General features: G+C 24.6%; 1 protein-coding gene across 3 annotated transcripts in view; it reads left to right on the plus strand.

Moving 5' to 3' along the window:
* Positions 1 to 5440: 5440 nt before the first annotated feature.
* LOC129962021 (polypyrimidine tract-binding protein 1-like) overlaps positions 5441 to 13669 on the plus strand; it is a 78411-nt gene continuing 70182 nt past the window's right edge. For 2 of the 3 annotated variants that reach the window (XM_056075687.1, XM_056075690.1), the window contains exons 1-3: positions 5441 to 5698; positions 9886 to 9954; positions 10887 to 10920. In XM_056075687.1, the coding sequence (XP_055931662.1) occupies positions 5691 to 5698; positions 9886 to 9954; positions 10887 to 10920 (111 nt within the window). In that variant the 5' untranslated portion in view covers positions 5441 to 5690. The remainder of the gene's footprint in view (positions 5699 to 9885; positions 9955 to 10886; positions 10921 to 13669) is intronic. The other variant, XM_056075689.1, reaches the window with a different exon arrangement.

The following is a 13669-nucleotide window of genomic DNA, read 5'->3' on the forward strand; positions in this document are numbered from 1 at the left end:
GAAACTTTATCGACGATTTGATTGATAGAATCTTAAGGGTTTTCTCGGAGTCGAGAATAAACATTTAATATGTTTCTGCGTGCTACATTTTTTGTTGGTTTCACTCGTCTTGAAGGTGTGCACAGCGTAGTCGGTGATAACACTTTCTCTTTTTCAAATATTTTAGAAGTTAATAGAAATGACAAATCGAATAAATATTCACCAAACAAAACTAATAACTACTAATGCGATTAATAGTATCAAAAATATCAGCTGCTAAAAAAGCGAGAATAAAAAAGTACGAAAGATGATAATGGTTGCGAACTGAATGAAGTTGAGTTGGCGGAGACGTAAAAGAAAAGCGCGCCAAATATTTGACCTTGAAGACCGGTTCTAGCCAAAGTGGAATTCATTATGTCAATCTTTTAGTTTTATTCGTTCGCTTTATTTACAAAATACTTATCATATAAGCACTTCTAACTTGAGAATAATTTTAAATACATATTGATAGAAAAATGATTTCTGTAATTTATGATATTATTTGATAAATTTCTGCGCATTTTAACTATTTTAAAGTCGGAATTGATGGGGAACTCTTTCCCAACGCGGAGCGTTGGGAAAGAGTTTACAATACTGCCAAGTTAGTGTGAAACAGAGTATAGCCAAATAGTCAGACGACACGAAAGAGAATGAAAATCAACAAAAGATGCAACAGCGAAAATGGTTTTATTAAATTTACGGTTTTATTCATTTTATTGAAATGGTTTTATTAATTAAGATATTACAATTTATTTCAGATCATTCGACGTTACTATTTCGCTACTATTCAGGTAGCTACTATTAAGCTTCTATTTATCCCAGGAACGCCAAATATATTAGCTACATTTTTAATAGTTTCTTTGCTTCTTAGATTTTTTTAAATTAAAAAATAAAATACTTTGTTATAAATAACCATATTAGCAAAATTCGGATTATGAAAAGTATGATTATTCAGGCCTTGTATTTCCAGATTTGGAAGTTTTATTATCTATTGAAATAAGCGGATTCAAGAGATGAAATATTTTATTCTGGACATTGCCGACATCTGAATATATAAGATTACTGTGGAAAAAAATCAATGATTTTTTTTGAAGTTGATATTTTTGAGTAGTATATATTTTGTCGCTTTATTGAAATAAATTAATTACTGAGGGGAAAATGCGCTGTCTCTGCAAATTCGGCAATTCTACGTTTGTTCTTTGGAGGGAATGTCGATTTTGCTTCATGTGAACGCGATACTCGTATTTGTCAAAATCGATTCTCATTCATTGTTTAAATAAATACGCCATTTTTGTATAAATGAACAAATAATTCATATTACAGATTTAAAGCATCCGACTACTTTAAAGAGGAGAGGATAAAATAAAAAACTTTATCTTATAGATCATACTTTCCTCTTTTCAAAACTGCTCATCGTTTCTTTTTAAGTGCATTAGAAAAAAATTATGGAAGTTATACTGGAATATAACGTATTTTATACTTTATAAGAAACACCAAACTAATGGTAACATTCCAAAACAGAAATTGACCGTAAATTGTTATACTTTGTCAATTTTCTGCTTTTTTACATATAATACAGGGATTTATGTTGCCAATTTTGAAAAAATTAGGAGGTATTGGGCATATGTAGCAAAGCGTTGACACTCTCTTTTAAAAACTGGGGGAAAAATGAACAAAGGGGCTAAGTGGAAAAGTGATCTATTCATACATTGATAAATTACGAAACTACTACCAAATTAAAGTTCGTAACAACAAAGGCTTACAAGATATGCAAAGTTCTGTTATTGATGTATTTCTTTAATGTCACATTGTCAATTCACAAAACGTTTTTATGGTTATGTGATGATGCTGTCAATATAAACATACCAAGGCTTTCAAGGATATGACCTTCTATATATAAGGATCCTTACAGAATATAATAAATTAGAAAACTAATTAAAATGACAGACTGACTGACTCAAAGTTACAGCTAATATGGGCAACGAAATGAGGCAAAAGTTTTGCAGTTGGAGACATATTTTTTTCATTTATCGGTGTTTATATAAAAATTAAGGTGTAAAAGTAAGCAGGCAAGAAATTCATATTTGCACACATTTTCTTTCCTAATTTACTTACATTTCAAATTTTTTCTTAGATTTTGGGTCAGTCACAGATCATTATCCCTTATAACTTGTGTACAAAAAAAATTATGATTGCAGCGTTACAATCTGGCGTCTAGTATTAACTGTTTTGACCAAATTTTGTTTAAAATTTATTACACATTCCCCTATTTTCCAAAACATATTATATTTATGAATTTTTTTCCATAATTTCTATATTTACGATTGATAATGCAATTAAAATAATAAAAAGTCATTAAAAAACTCACAAATTTTGTTCTGGACATAGCCGGTAACTTTAAATATCTGTCATATTTCTAAACTCAGTATAAATCAGATCACATAATCATGTTGCGACTGCAATTAATCGCAAACGATGATGTTAAACATAAACAATTAAATGGGAAACAATTGCATGAAAATATGTAATATTAAAGAAAAAAAAAAAAAAAAAAAAAAAAAACAAGCGCCGAGACGACTGAAAAAAAAAATCAGTAAAGAAATTTTTTTAAATATACTGTCTCGCATAATTTTTGATTATTACACTTTAGTCTGAAAATAATGGATATAATCAAGTGATAGAGATTCGAAACAAGTTAAAACGCAATAAAAATGTTTATTATGTTATTAAAAAAGTTGCACACTACATTAGAGGAGTTATTGATGTTCTATATGCCAGTTTTGGAAGATTCCATACAGGAAATATTCATTTAATGCTTTTAATATCAAAATAAGAATTTCATCAATAATTTATATTCTATTTACCGTGCAATCGGCTAACTGGAATTTTTTAACTCTGATACAATTCCATTTTTTCTTTGGATTCTTGAACTTCATATTAAAATAGTGTAAAAAAATTCAATAATGATTGAGATAAATTAAAAATTCTGCCCATATGTAGTTGATTTAATTATTTAGATAATCTTATGTTTTGTGTTTGATGATTTAAAGATCGCGGGAGGTTTAATAAGTGATTAGCGGGAAAAAGCCTAAAAGTTCCATTTAGCTTCTTATAAATTTTAAAGCCATTTCTCTTCATTCGTTTTATTCTTAAATTCCTTTCTTTTTTAAATTTTCATATTCTCAAAATATATTTTAAACTGCACTTTATTTGTGAAAGAATTTAAAAATTTTTCGTGCTAAATGAAAACATTAGACAACGATGTTCGAGTAAAAATTTATTGCCCCTGTACGCTGAATGCATTGGGATAAAATGCCTATATAAACCTAAAATGACTATAATCGAAACATTAATAGAATAATTAGAATACTTATTATGGCTCGAAAAAATTTATTCTAGATCTTCAATATCTCAATCTTTTTTTTTTTTTAAATTCATTTCCTTCAAAAAGAAATAATTATTGAATTGAATCAGTGAAATCGATACAAAATCTCATGCAGAATTTTTTTTTATAAGAATAAAAATCTTTACATTTTTAATTAAAAATGCTTTAATTTAGTAAACATTTCAAAAGTATCATTTAAATTAAATACTACTTTCAATTTCGAATCACTCTAATATCCCCTTTTAATTGGAATATCATGAAAATTATTTTAATGCATTGTAGATGGTTTTCAATTTATTCAAACAACGGAGCTGACCATAAGTAATGAATGTTTTCTTGCTCTTAAAATACAAATGTGCACTTAAGAACTTAAGTAAAACAATTAAAATAGCATAACTCTAATGTCAGCCAATTTGGCTCAATAACGAACATGAAGTTTTATCTAAATGATTTATCTGAAATTATTTCTATACTCCATTAAAGTAGTTCATATACAATAAACGTATCAGGCGTAAAGTTATTAAAATAAAAGGACTGTAATGTATTTCACAGTTTGATGCTTAAAATATTTTATTTGAGGAAATTATGAACATCAAACTATTCGTAAGAGATTGATAGACAAGTAATATTTCTGTCGAACCAACTGGTCAGCAAAGCTTTAAAGTAAATTGCATCTTGATAGAATTTTTTATGTTTATTATCATTAATGATTTTTTTACTTTTGCATTATTAATTTTATTGAATATTTTTCAAGCTTTTCACTCTTATGCTCTTTCTCATTACTTACCAAGCTTTTTGGGTGCAAATTGTACAATAAAAAATTTTGCACGCAAAAATAAATAAAAAAAATCTACTAACTTTCAAATGAAAATGTTATACGTGACAGCACGAGCACGTTGGAAAATTAGACATTATGAAAGTACTTGTTTTTTTAAATCGGCGACCTTCACCATTAGAATCGTTATTTTCATTGTTTCACTTCATTCCCCTCACCCTCCAAAATTCAGATGCTCCCCACGGCCTTTAGGGAGTACCATATCTGGCAAATGATTTTGCATCCAGAAACTATTCCCAACGACTAAAACAAATATTTTTGTTGATTCTATGGAAGGGAATGTATATATATATATATATATATATATATATATATATATATATATATATATATATATATATATATATATATATATATATATATATATATATATATATATATATATATATATATATATATATATATATATATATATATATATATATATATATAAAGAATTTTTTAAAGACTTTTTGGGGGAATGACAGTATAGACAATATTTTCAGTTATCAAATTAAATTTATCGAATCATGCTATATGTTCCTTTTCTTTTTTTAAGCTTTAATTAAAAGAGACAATACAAAAATAGCCATAACCATTTTATAGATAAGGAAGGAATTGCACATGATTACATTCACATGCACATGTCTCCTAATATTTTCGAATATTGTATTTCATGTTGTGCTGCGACATCACATTCTTTTTTTTTTCTGTAAATTTCGGGGAAAAAAATTGGTAAATATTTATTGTTTTAAAAATAAATTAGTAAATGCGTCCACTTCAACATGAATTGTTTTGCTTTTCAAAAATTGTTTAAAGTAAATATGTACGCTTTAATGTAAATATTTACGGATTATAGATATTTATGAATTTAGAATTTACTGCATCGTATTTCACAGGAATTTGAGATATGATATTTTGCTCTTCAGCAAATAATGAGACATTGAAATTTTTGAGAAATTAGATTTAATTCTCTTATAACATACTCGGATCTTTTTATCGGGATTCTATTCATACTGCTGCTTACAAACAACAAAAGTTCATTTGTGGTGTGAAGTAATAAAATTTTGAATGATTCAAAAGCGTTTGAGTGTAATTTTTTTCTATATTTATATAAATATTACTGGTATTATATATAAGTCAATTAACAATATTTTTCTTGTGACATTCTACATATCGTGAATTACTTTATGGCAACAGTTAACTAACGTTTTTTTAGCTCTACCTGTTGCAGAGAAAATTTTTATTTGTTAATAATCTTGAGTAACAATTTTGATTTGAATTATAGTAATTGTAAATTTGTAACAATTTTTCTGCAACACATGCCGATCAATTAGATTTTTGTTTATCGTTTTGTGTGTTTGTTTTGAAATTTCTTGAAACTGTAATCTTTTCAATCGCGCCATATTGAAGAGACAAAGGCAACTATAGTTTTTGAAATATTAGAAAAAATAAACATTTTGAACTTCTGAAATGAATGGGTAAGTAAAATGTCAACTTATGTTCCATGGCATAATTTTTACGTAGATTAAATACTGTTTTGAAGAGTCAATATTTTTTTTGTTGTTATCAACAAGTTGTTTCTCTGACGCCATAGCACGTGTTGAATGCGAGCGGTTTTCATCCCATAATATTCAATATTATTATCGTAAATATGCTTAAAAGAAGGGAAAAAAGGATAATTTATAATATAAAAAATTTTATCCTGTTGTTGACAATTACTCGGCGAACGAATTTATCTAAAATATTTCACTTTTATCTGTGCATACTGCGATATCTACTGAATTTATCGTTAGAAACAAATTTAGTGTTTTTGTTGGGGAAAACTCTTTTGTGAACTAAGGCATTTGTTGATTTAATGGGAGATTGAGCATATTTTATATAATTTCTTGTCACTTAACAATTGTTTGAGTATAAGTCTATTGACATTGTTCAACACTCGTTCTGAGTGGCGGTGAATGATCACTATTTCATACTACTTGTTTGGGGGAAAAAAGAAAAAAAAAAATCTCAAGTCAATGCCGTGATTTGACAGGAAAGAAATAAATATTTAAAATTAATGAAATTACTAAATGTGAAATTATACTAAATGTAAATTGCCATTAAGGATTTACTGCTGGTAGTTAATTTTAACATACAGTGAAAAATTTTCATTATCTATCGATATAATAAACTAGCTATCAAATTCAATTTAAGGAATAATGCCGATTTTCAATTGTATCTAATGCTTGCAATTTTTGTTCACCATGATTTCTTTTTTGATGTGATATACTCTTTTTATTTGTTATTAAGTAGATTGAGATAAAAAAAAAATGGTTTCTTTCATCTTGTCAAATAAATGATTTCATTCTTGTATTGCCCTTTAGTGTGTGGAAATTAATGTTTAAATTATGGATTTGATATTATATGTAATGTTGAATCCTGATGACAAATATGATGTATTAACTGTAAATAATTAATAACTCAGTCATTAAAGTTTATTCTATGCTATTTATAATGAATTTCATAGGAAATTTTCTTTTTCAAACTGTTTGAATAATTTTTCAATTTTGAATAAGTCAATGCACTTATATTGAATCATTAATATCTTAAAATAGATTTGTTGTATCAAGATTAAGTATATATTGTTTATTTTGTTAAGTGTATTTTGTTTTATAAATGTATTTTCATAGCATTCTGCTTACATTTCCTTAAGTTCAAAATTTTTTGTGTTAGTTTATGATATTGGATGGATATATTATGGATATAGCAACATCACTAGTAGTATTAGCTTTCTCCATCCTAGATTAGAAAACATTTGAGCAAATTATATTTTTATAAAACTTCTGTCCATAATCTATTCTAATTAAATAACCATTTATTGCATATAAATTTAAGCTGTAACATTCTTTTACTTGCCTTAAAAAGGTGGAATTTACTTCTGAAGGGATATAGTAATGCCATAATCTTTTGAATTACCTTACATATATTTTAACTGTCAAATCAATTCTATAATTAATTTGAACCTTGCAACTATTTCAGATCAGCTTAGGTTATTTTAAATATATTAGTTTATAGCTTTATAATTATGTAATTATTACCATTTGCAAAAATCCCAAATATTTGATTGAAATGACTTGCATATTTTATTTTACTGTATAAAGCATATAAGATATCTGATTTTATTGTAATAATAAAAGATAACTTTTCTATGTTGTAAAATCTTATTTTTTTGTATTTATAAAGTATATTTCATGTTTTGAATGAAATATATATATATAAATGCTTGGATGAATGTTTTAAAGAATGACAATCACAAAGAATCATTAATTTTTTTTTGTTTTAATAAAATTTCATCCAGAAAATAAAATAATTTATTTTATTATTTTCTAGAGAGATTGGATACTAACAGTTATTTTATCAATGAATATATTTGAAAACAATTTGTAAACATACTATCATTAAATCTATTTTCTATGCTATTTCTATTTTCTATGTCTATTTTCTTTCTAAATCCATTTTGTTTCAATTAATTTTCAAATTACGATGTAATATATCGTGATAGAAATAAGATTAATAATATTTAAAAATGCATCTACTCTGGTAACAGCCCATTTTCCAATCTTGAAGATTGTTTTATTTTGTCTAAGAAAGCTATTTCTTTCATTTCGCATCTTGACAAACACAGTTACTGGAAACTATATCTAATTTTCAAAGTGCGAGTATGAATTATAGTTATGAATATAGTTAAGCACCATTGTCATTGAAGATAAATTAATATTATGTTACAATTTATTAGTAGTGGTATTTGGAAATATTGTCTTCGTATCTGAATCTCTGACAATATTAGAAGGGTTGAAAAGGATTTTAAATTAATGAGGATGTTGAATGAGAAATTTGTAAAACTTAATTACTGCATGTTTGTTTTTGTCTTTAAATATTAAGGGTTTTTTTTAGCTAAACTTGCCTTATTACTGTTTTATTTTAAATAATCCATTTATAATATTTTGAAATGTATTTAAGATGGACTTCTTAGCTACCATGATAATCTAAAGGAAATTGCAGGAAGAAATAATATTTTTTCTTGAGCTTAACAAATATAAAGATTGAAAAAAATTTATATTTGATACTTAGGTTTTGAATTTAATGTTACTAATTCAAACATTTGAATTATTGTCAAATGTTTTAACATTATGATTTTCAACGATTTGCTTTTACATAGCTTGTAAAAAATATTGACTGAAAGTTATGAAATGATAAAATTTTATCTTAGCCATATTTATGTAGATTTTTATAATTCAATAATTATTATTAAAGTTGTTAATAGTTTAATTCATACTGGAAATTGAATATGAATACTTCCTTTCACAAATTCAAGTAATCTTATTCTATATAGCTGAAAATTTTATAATAGTTTTTTGGTCAAATTCTGCTATACAGTACAACTATACTAAAGTATTTTAGAATAAATAATTTGGTAGGTTGTTTTAATAATGCAGTATTTTACGAAAGATAGAAACTAGACTTAGGAAGTTAACAGATTTCTAAATTACTGTGTGGAGATTTGATAGTCTGAAATAATTTTTTCAATGTTCTATAATATCAGTTTTTAATAAAATTTGTAATTAGAAATTTGATAATTGTTTCTACTGTAACAAACTTTTCTGGAACTGTTTAGATTGCAGTGATTTATAATAGTTATTGAACTATTATAAAATAGTATTTGAAAGTCTTGTTAATTTATGGCAATTTTTTTCATGAATTAGTCTTATGTGCCTTGTAATGACCATAATATACGAAATGATAAAATACTATTAACTTGATGACATTTACATACTTAATTTATTTTATATTAGCTGATTGATATTATAATCATAGAATTATAATAGATTGATATTATAATTATAATTATAGAATTAGTCTTATGTACCTTGTAATGACCATAAAATATGAAATGATAAAATAGTATTAACTTGATCACATTTACATACTTCTTAATTTATTTTATATTAGCTGATTGATATTATTCTTGCTAAATAAATTTTCTATTAGAAAAACTGCATTCAGTGTGTGCTAACGTGATTAGTATAATCTGCTGTACTATACTCTGTGATATGCTGTGAAATATTTGATTTTTATTGTTAGCATGCCATTTACTTGTTTTGTTATTGTCATTAAGCTTACAGAAATTGTGATGGTTCTTATAAGTAGAGTTTAGGAATTTTTATTTCAAGTTTTGAGCCTGTAGAGGAGCCTCAAAATTTTTTCGAATTACATCACAGTGTTAAGTTGGTTGTAAATATTCAGAAGCAAGGGATGGAGCAATTTTGCATTTGTAGACTTATATTGTTGAAATCTGTCTTTGAATGCAGAAATTTGCCATTAACTCTTAAACTGATTAAGCAAGGCATATTTCATAGCACTTATTTTTAGCTTAAAAGTCACGTCCTTTTTTCTGTGGGATTGCTTTTAAGCTAGATTTTAAAAAAATAAAATAAAATTGTATTATGATAATAATGATCAGAAAAATATTCTTCAACTCAAAGAAAAAAAAATAACATATCTATTTTATGATTTTTAATCTATATTAAGCAATTTGTTTTCCTATAATCTAATATGCGCAATTTTCATTTCTTTGTGATCTTTTTAATAAGCATTTTTAAATTTTATTAATTTTTTTATATTTCAGTACTGAAGTAAATTCAGATTTGACAAGTAATGGTAATATTTTGAGGAATGGAGATGTTAAGGCTGAATTGTAAGTTAGAATTTAAATTAAATATTTTATTCATTATATTTTATAAGCTGGACAAAATTATTTCTGTGACAGTTGTAGGAAAACATTAAATAAAGGAGGGGAAAAAATCAATAAAAATGCAATGAAAATATATAATTTTATGTAGCAGATATCATTTACAAAAATGAAATGGAAAATAGATATTAGAATCTTATGTTATTCATTGCTGACTCCGTCAGCGGGCTTGTGTTTGTGTATAAGTGCCAAAACAAATTACAACAACATGTTATGCAAAAAAAATTTGGTAAAATGTGAAGATTTTTAGTGGGAAAATGCTTAATGATAAAGAGTCATTGTTAATTTTAGAGTTTGCCTAGTGTCAAGTGATAATTAGCATTTTGTAATATTGAGAATTAAAAAAAATTCTTTAAGGTAATCATATTTTGATTAAAATAAAAGTCAGAAAATGAGCTTAATTTTAAATTTTTTGGCATACTTGAGTAATTTTATTCTATAATAATAATAATAAATGTAGAATATGATAGTTTGACTGTTTTCTTTTTAATATTACATAAACTTTTTATTTATGCTTTGCTATTTGAAAACTTCACTTTTGATTAAAAATATTTCTAAATTAATAATTTTTAATGATTAAAAATATTGAATATAATCTAATTCTAGTTTCCTAAATTAACACTTCTTGAGCTACTATTCATTTATAAGTATAAATTTAATTTTTTGAATGATTTTATGTATACTTTCTGTTTAATTTGCTGTTTGGTTTACTTAAAAAAAAAAAAAAAAAATTTGACAAATACTCTTTAAAACAAAATAAGCTTAATTTTTTTTAATTGAATTTTTATTTTGAACTGATGAATAAAGATAAAACTTTTCATCATGTAAAAGTTTTCATGAAAGCAAACACCGATTTAATCTATTTTTATTATTTTCAGGCTTCCCCATGTAGTGGGTGGAGGAGGAGTAAAGGTAAATTAATTAAATTTCTTCTCAATTTAAATAAATTTCTGCTCTTTTTTATATAAAATATGAAATTTTCTTTTGTATTTCATGTGAAAAAATGTAATATACTCCATTATAAAAAGAAAAATACACCATTAAAAAATCCTTATCAAAATCATAATAGTTTGAGATATAACTTTATTGAACTGTAATAAGAGAATTAATCTAAAAGTAATTTATAGTTTCATTAAAAGAATTAAACAGAATATATCCTACGATATTATATTTTATTCATTGAATCATTTATTAATTGCTCATCTAAAAATTGTAATTATGTTCAACTTGAGAAATGCTTTAAGTTTAATTTCAGTGAGGTGAATTTTTCATGAATTGCTATTAGAGTTTACATACAGTTTTAAAGAAAACTTGGAATATATAATGCTATTTTTTTGTGTGCTTTTATTACAATTATAAATGCAATTACTTTTTATAAAATCAGTTGTTATAAAAAGATTGTTACTTATAAAGCAGTAGAAAGAATCACTAATTTTTTTTAAGTGATGTAATCCTTAATTTCATTTTATCTTTCTAGAACTTAAATATTTTATAGCAAAAGGGTTTAGATCTTTTGAGAATAGCTTTATTTAACTTAATCATATGTAAATCATAAGATCCTTAAATGTCTAATGAAATAGAATTTTTTTTTCCTTTTTTTTTTAAAAAAAACTTAATATTTGTTAAATTTTTCTGAGTATTTCCATGAATTGTAGAAATTGAGTGCATTTAAATTTAGCTTAGATGAATTATTCATCAATAGCAAAACATTTTCCTGCCTCTCACTAATAGATTATATTCCTTGGTCTTAATTTTTTATAATTGAAATTATTTAATAGTTTATAATAAAGTAAATTCTGAGAAAAAAAAATTATTTTGTTTTTTTATATCATTATAAATAAATTTTAAGTAAATATGGATATGTATTAATTATATCCATGAGATTTAAAACAGAATATCATCAATTTTTCTTACTTTTTAAAATCATTCACAGACATTTAATATTCTTTTGATTGAAGAGACAGTTCTGTGTAAATTTTGTGCTTTTATTTTACAGTTTCATTTAATAATTAGTAACTTTTTTTTATTTACAATTAACTTTTATTCAACAATTAGTATCTAATATTAAACAGAATTTGACAAGAATAAAACTGATCTGTTTTAGCCACAATTTGTGATTGAATCCAGTATCACACAATTACTTTTGTTTATTATTCTCATTATAATTAACCAGATTCATGTGTGCATGCTAGTTCAATGGAATTCAAATTTACAATAGTACAATTTGAACAACAATAGTTGAGTGAATAACATTTTTACAAATCATATCAAGCAAGATAGAAACAAATAAAGCACAGTAGGAATGAGAAACTTTTGGAATTTTTAAATAAATGTTCTAAATATGAGTTATTAGAAGCTGTATATATTTTACATTTTATTATTCATTTAGTTATATTATGCTGTTGTAAACTTCTATTCATTTGAACTTCTGTTGTAAATTTTATCCAGTATACTATCTTAATTCATTGTCAAAAAGCAAAACTCCTGTAGTAATTACGTTTTGTATTTAAAGCCCATGTTTTGTTGTAAAAACATTTATTTATATGATTGATCTATCACTAAAGTTTGTTTAAAGACTTCAGAATTTTCCTTTTTTTTTTTTTTAATTTGGTAGAATTTAATTCAAAGCCATATCTGGATGTTGCATTAATTGCTAAGAATGTGCATGATTTTTTTACTTTGTATTTTTACTGATAAAATGAATTTCATTTTAAAATATGGCATGGAATTTCTCATGTTTAAATTAAGATCAAAGAATTATTTTTATCAGAGTTATTAAAGTAAAATGCATAAAATATTATGTAACAAAGAATTTAATTACAACAAAGAAAAATAGATTTTAGAACAGTCAAAATGCCAATATAATTTTCATTAAAAAAAAAACTAATTCAATTCACTAGAAGATAAACTTGTGTTTCCAAAAAAAAATGGATTTCAGAGCATTTTTTTAAAATGCAAATTTATGTGATCTGTTAAATTTTATATGTGTAATAATTGGATCTAAAATTGTAAGAAATGAGTTTCATTGATTATAAAATTTAAGGAAAATGAAACTCCACAAAACAGTGTTCTGTTAGAATAGTTTGATTTGACAATTTTTGATTTTTTTTTAAAAATCTAAAGTTGCATTACTTACATATAATCTTTTTCTTCCGAATCATTGTCAACCATTTTTTCAGAACCATTTTTTTTTTTCAATTTTTTATGAAGTTGATATTGTTTATATTATTGTACCATGCTATTAAATACTATTTTTTTTGTTAAACTATAAAATTTCTGCATATAGATTAAATTTACTTTCTATTGTCATAAAAAGATAATATGAGATTTTTGTAAATTTTTAAATGCTGTATGTTTTTTTTTAGTGAAAATTGCTTTTATTATATATTGTTTTTTTGGTAATTATATTCACACACACACAACTTAAAAAAAAAAGAAGTGGAAGAATAAAAGTTCTTTTTCCTTTTGTAAAGTATTAATTTATAGGATTCTTCATAGAGTAAACAAATTTAATTTTTCACACTCTTAGCTAATCATTTTTTTGCAGGGAGGGGCATTCTTTTGTAGCTTACAAAAGCTTCAATGTAGCAATTTGAATTACCAATTCTATAATTTTCACAAGCATATTTAATAAAGACTTGGATTAATTTCAAAGGATCAT

Source organism: Argiope bruennichi, chromosome 2 (genome assembly GCF_947563725.1).
Source record: "Argiope bruennichi chromosome 2, qqArgBrue1.1, whole genome shotgun sequence".
Lineage (NCBI taxonomy): Eukaryota > Metazoa > Arthropoda > Arachnida > Araneae > Araneidae > Argiope > Argiope bruennichi.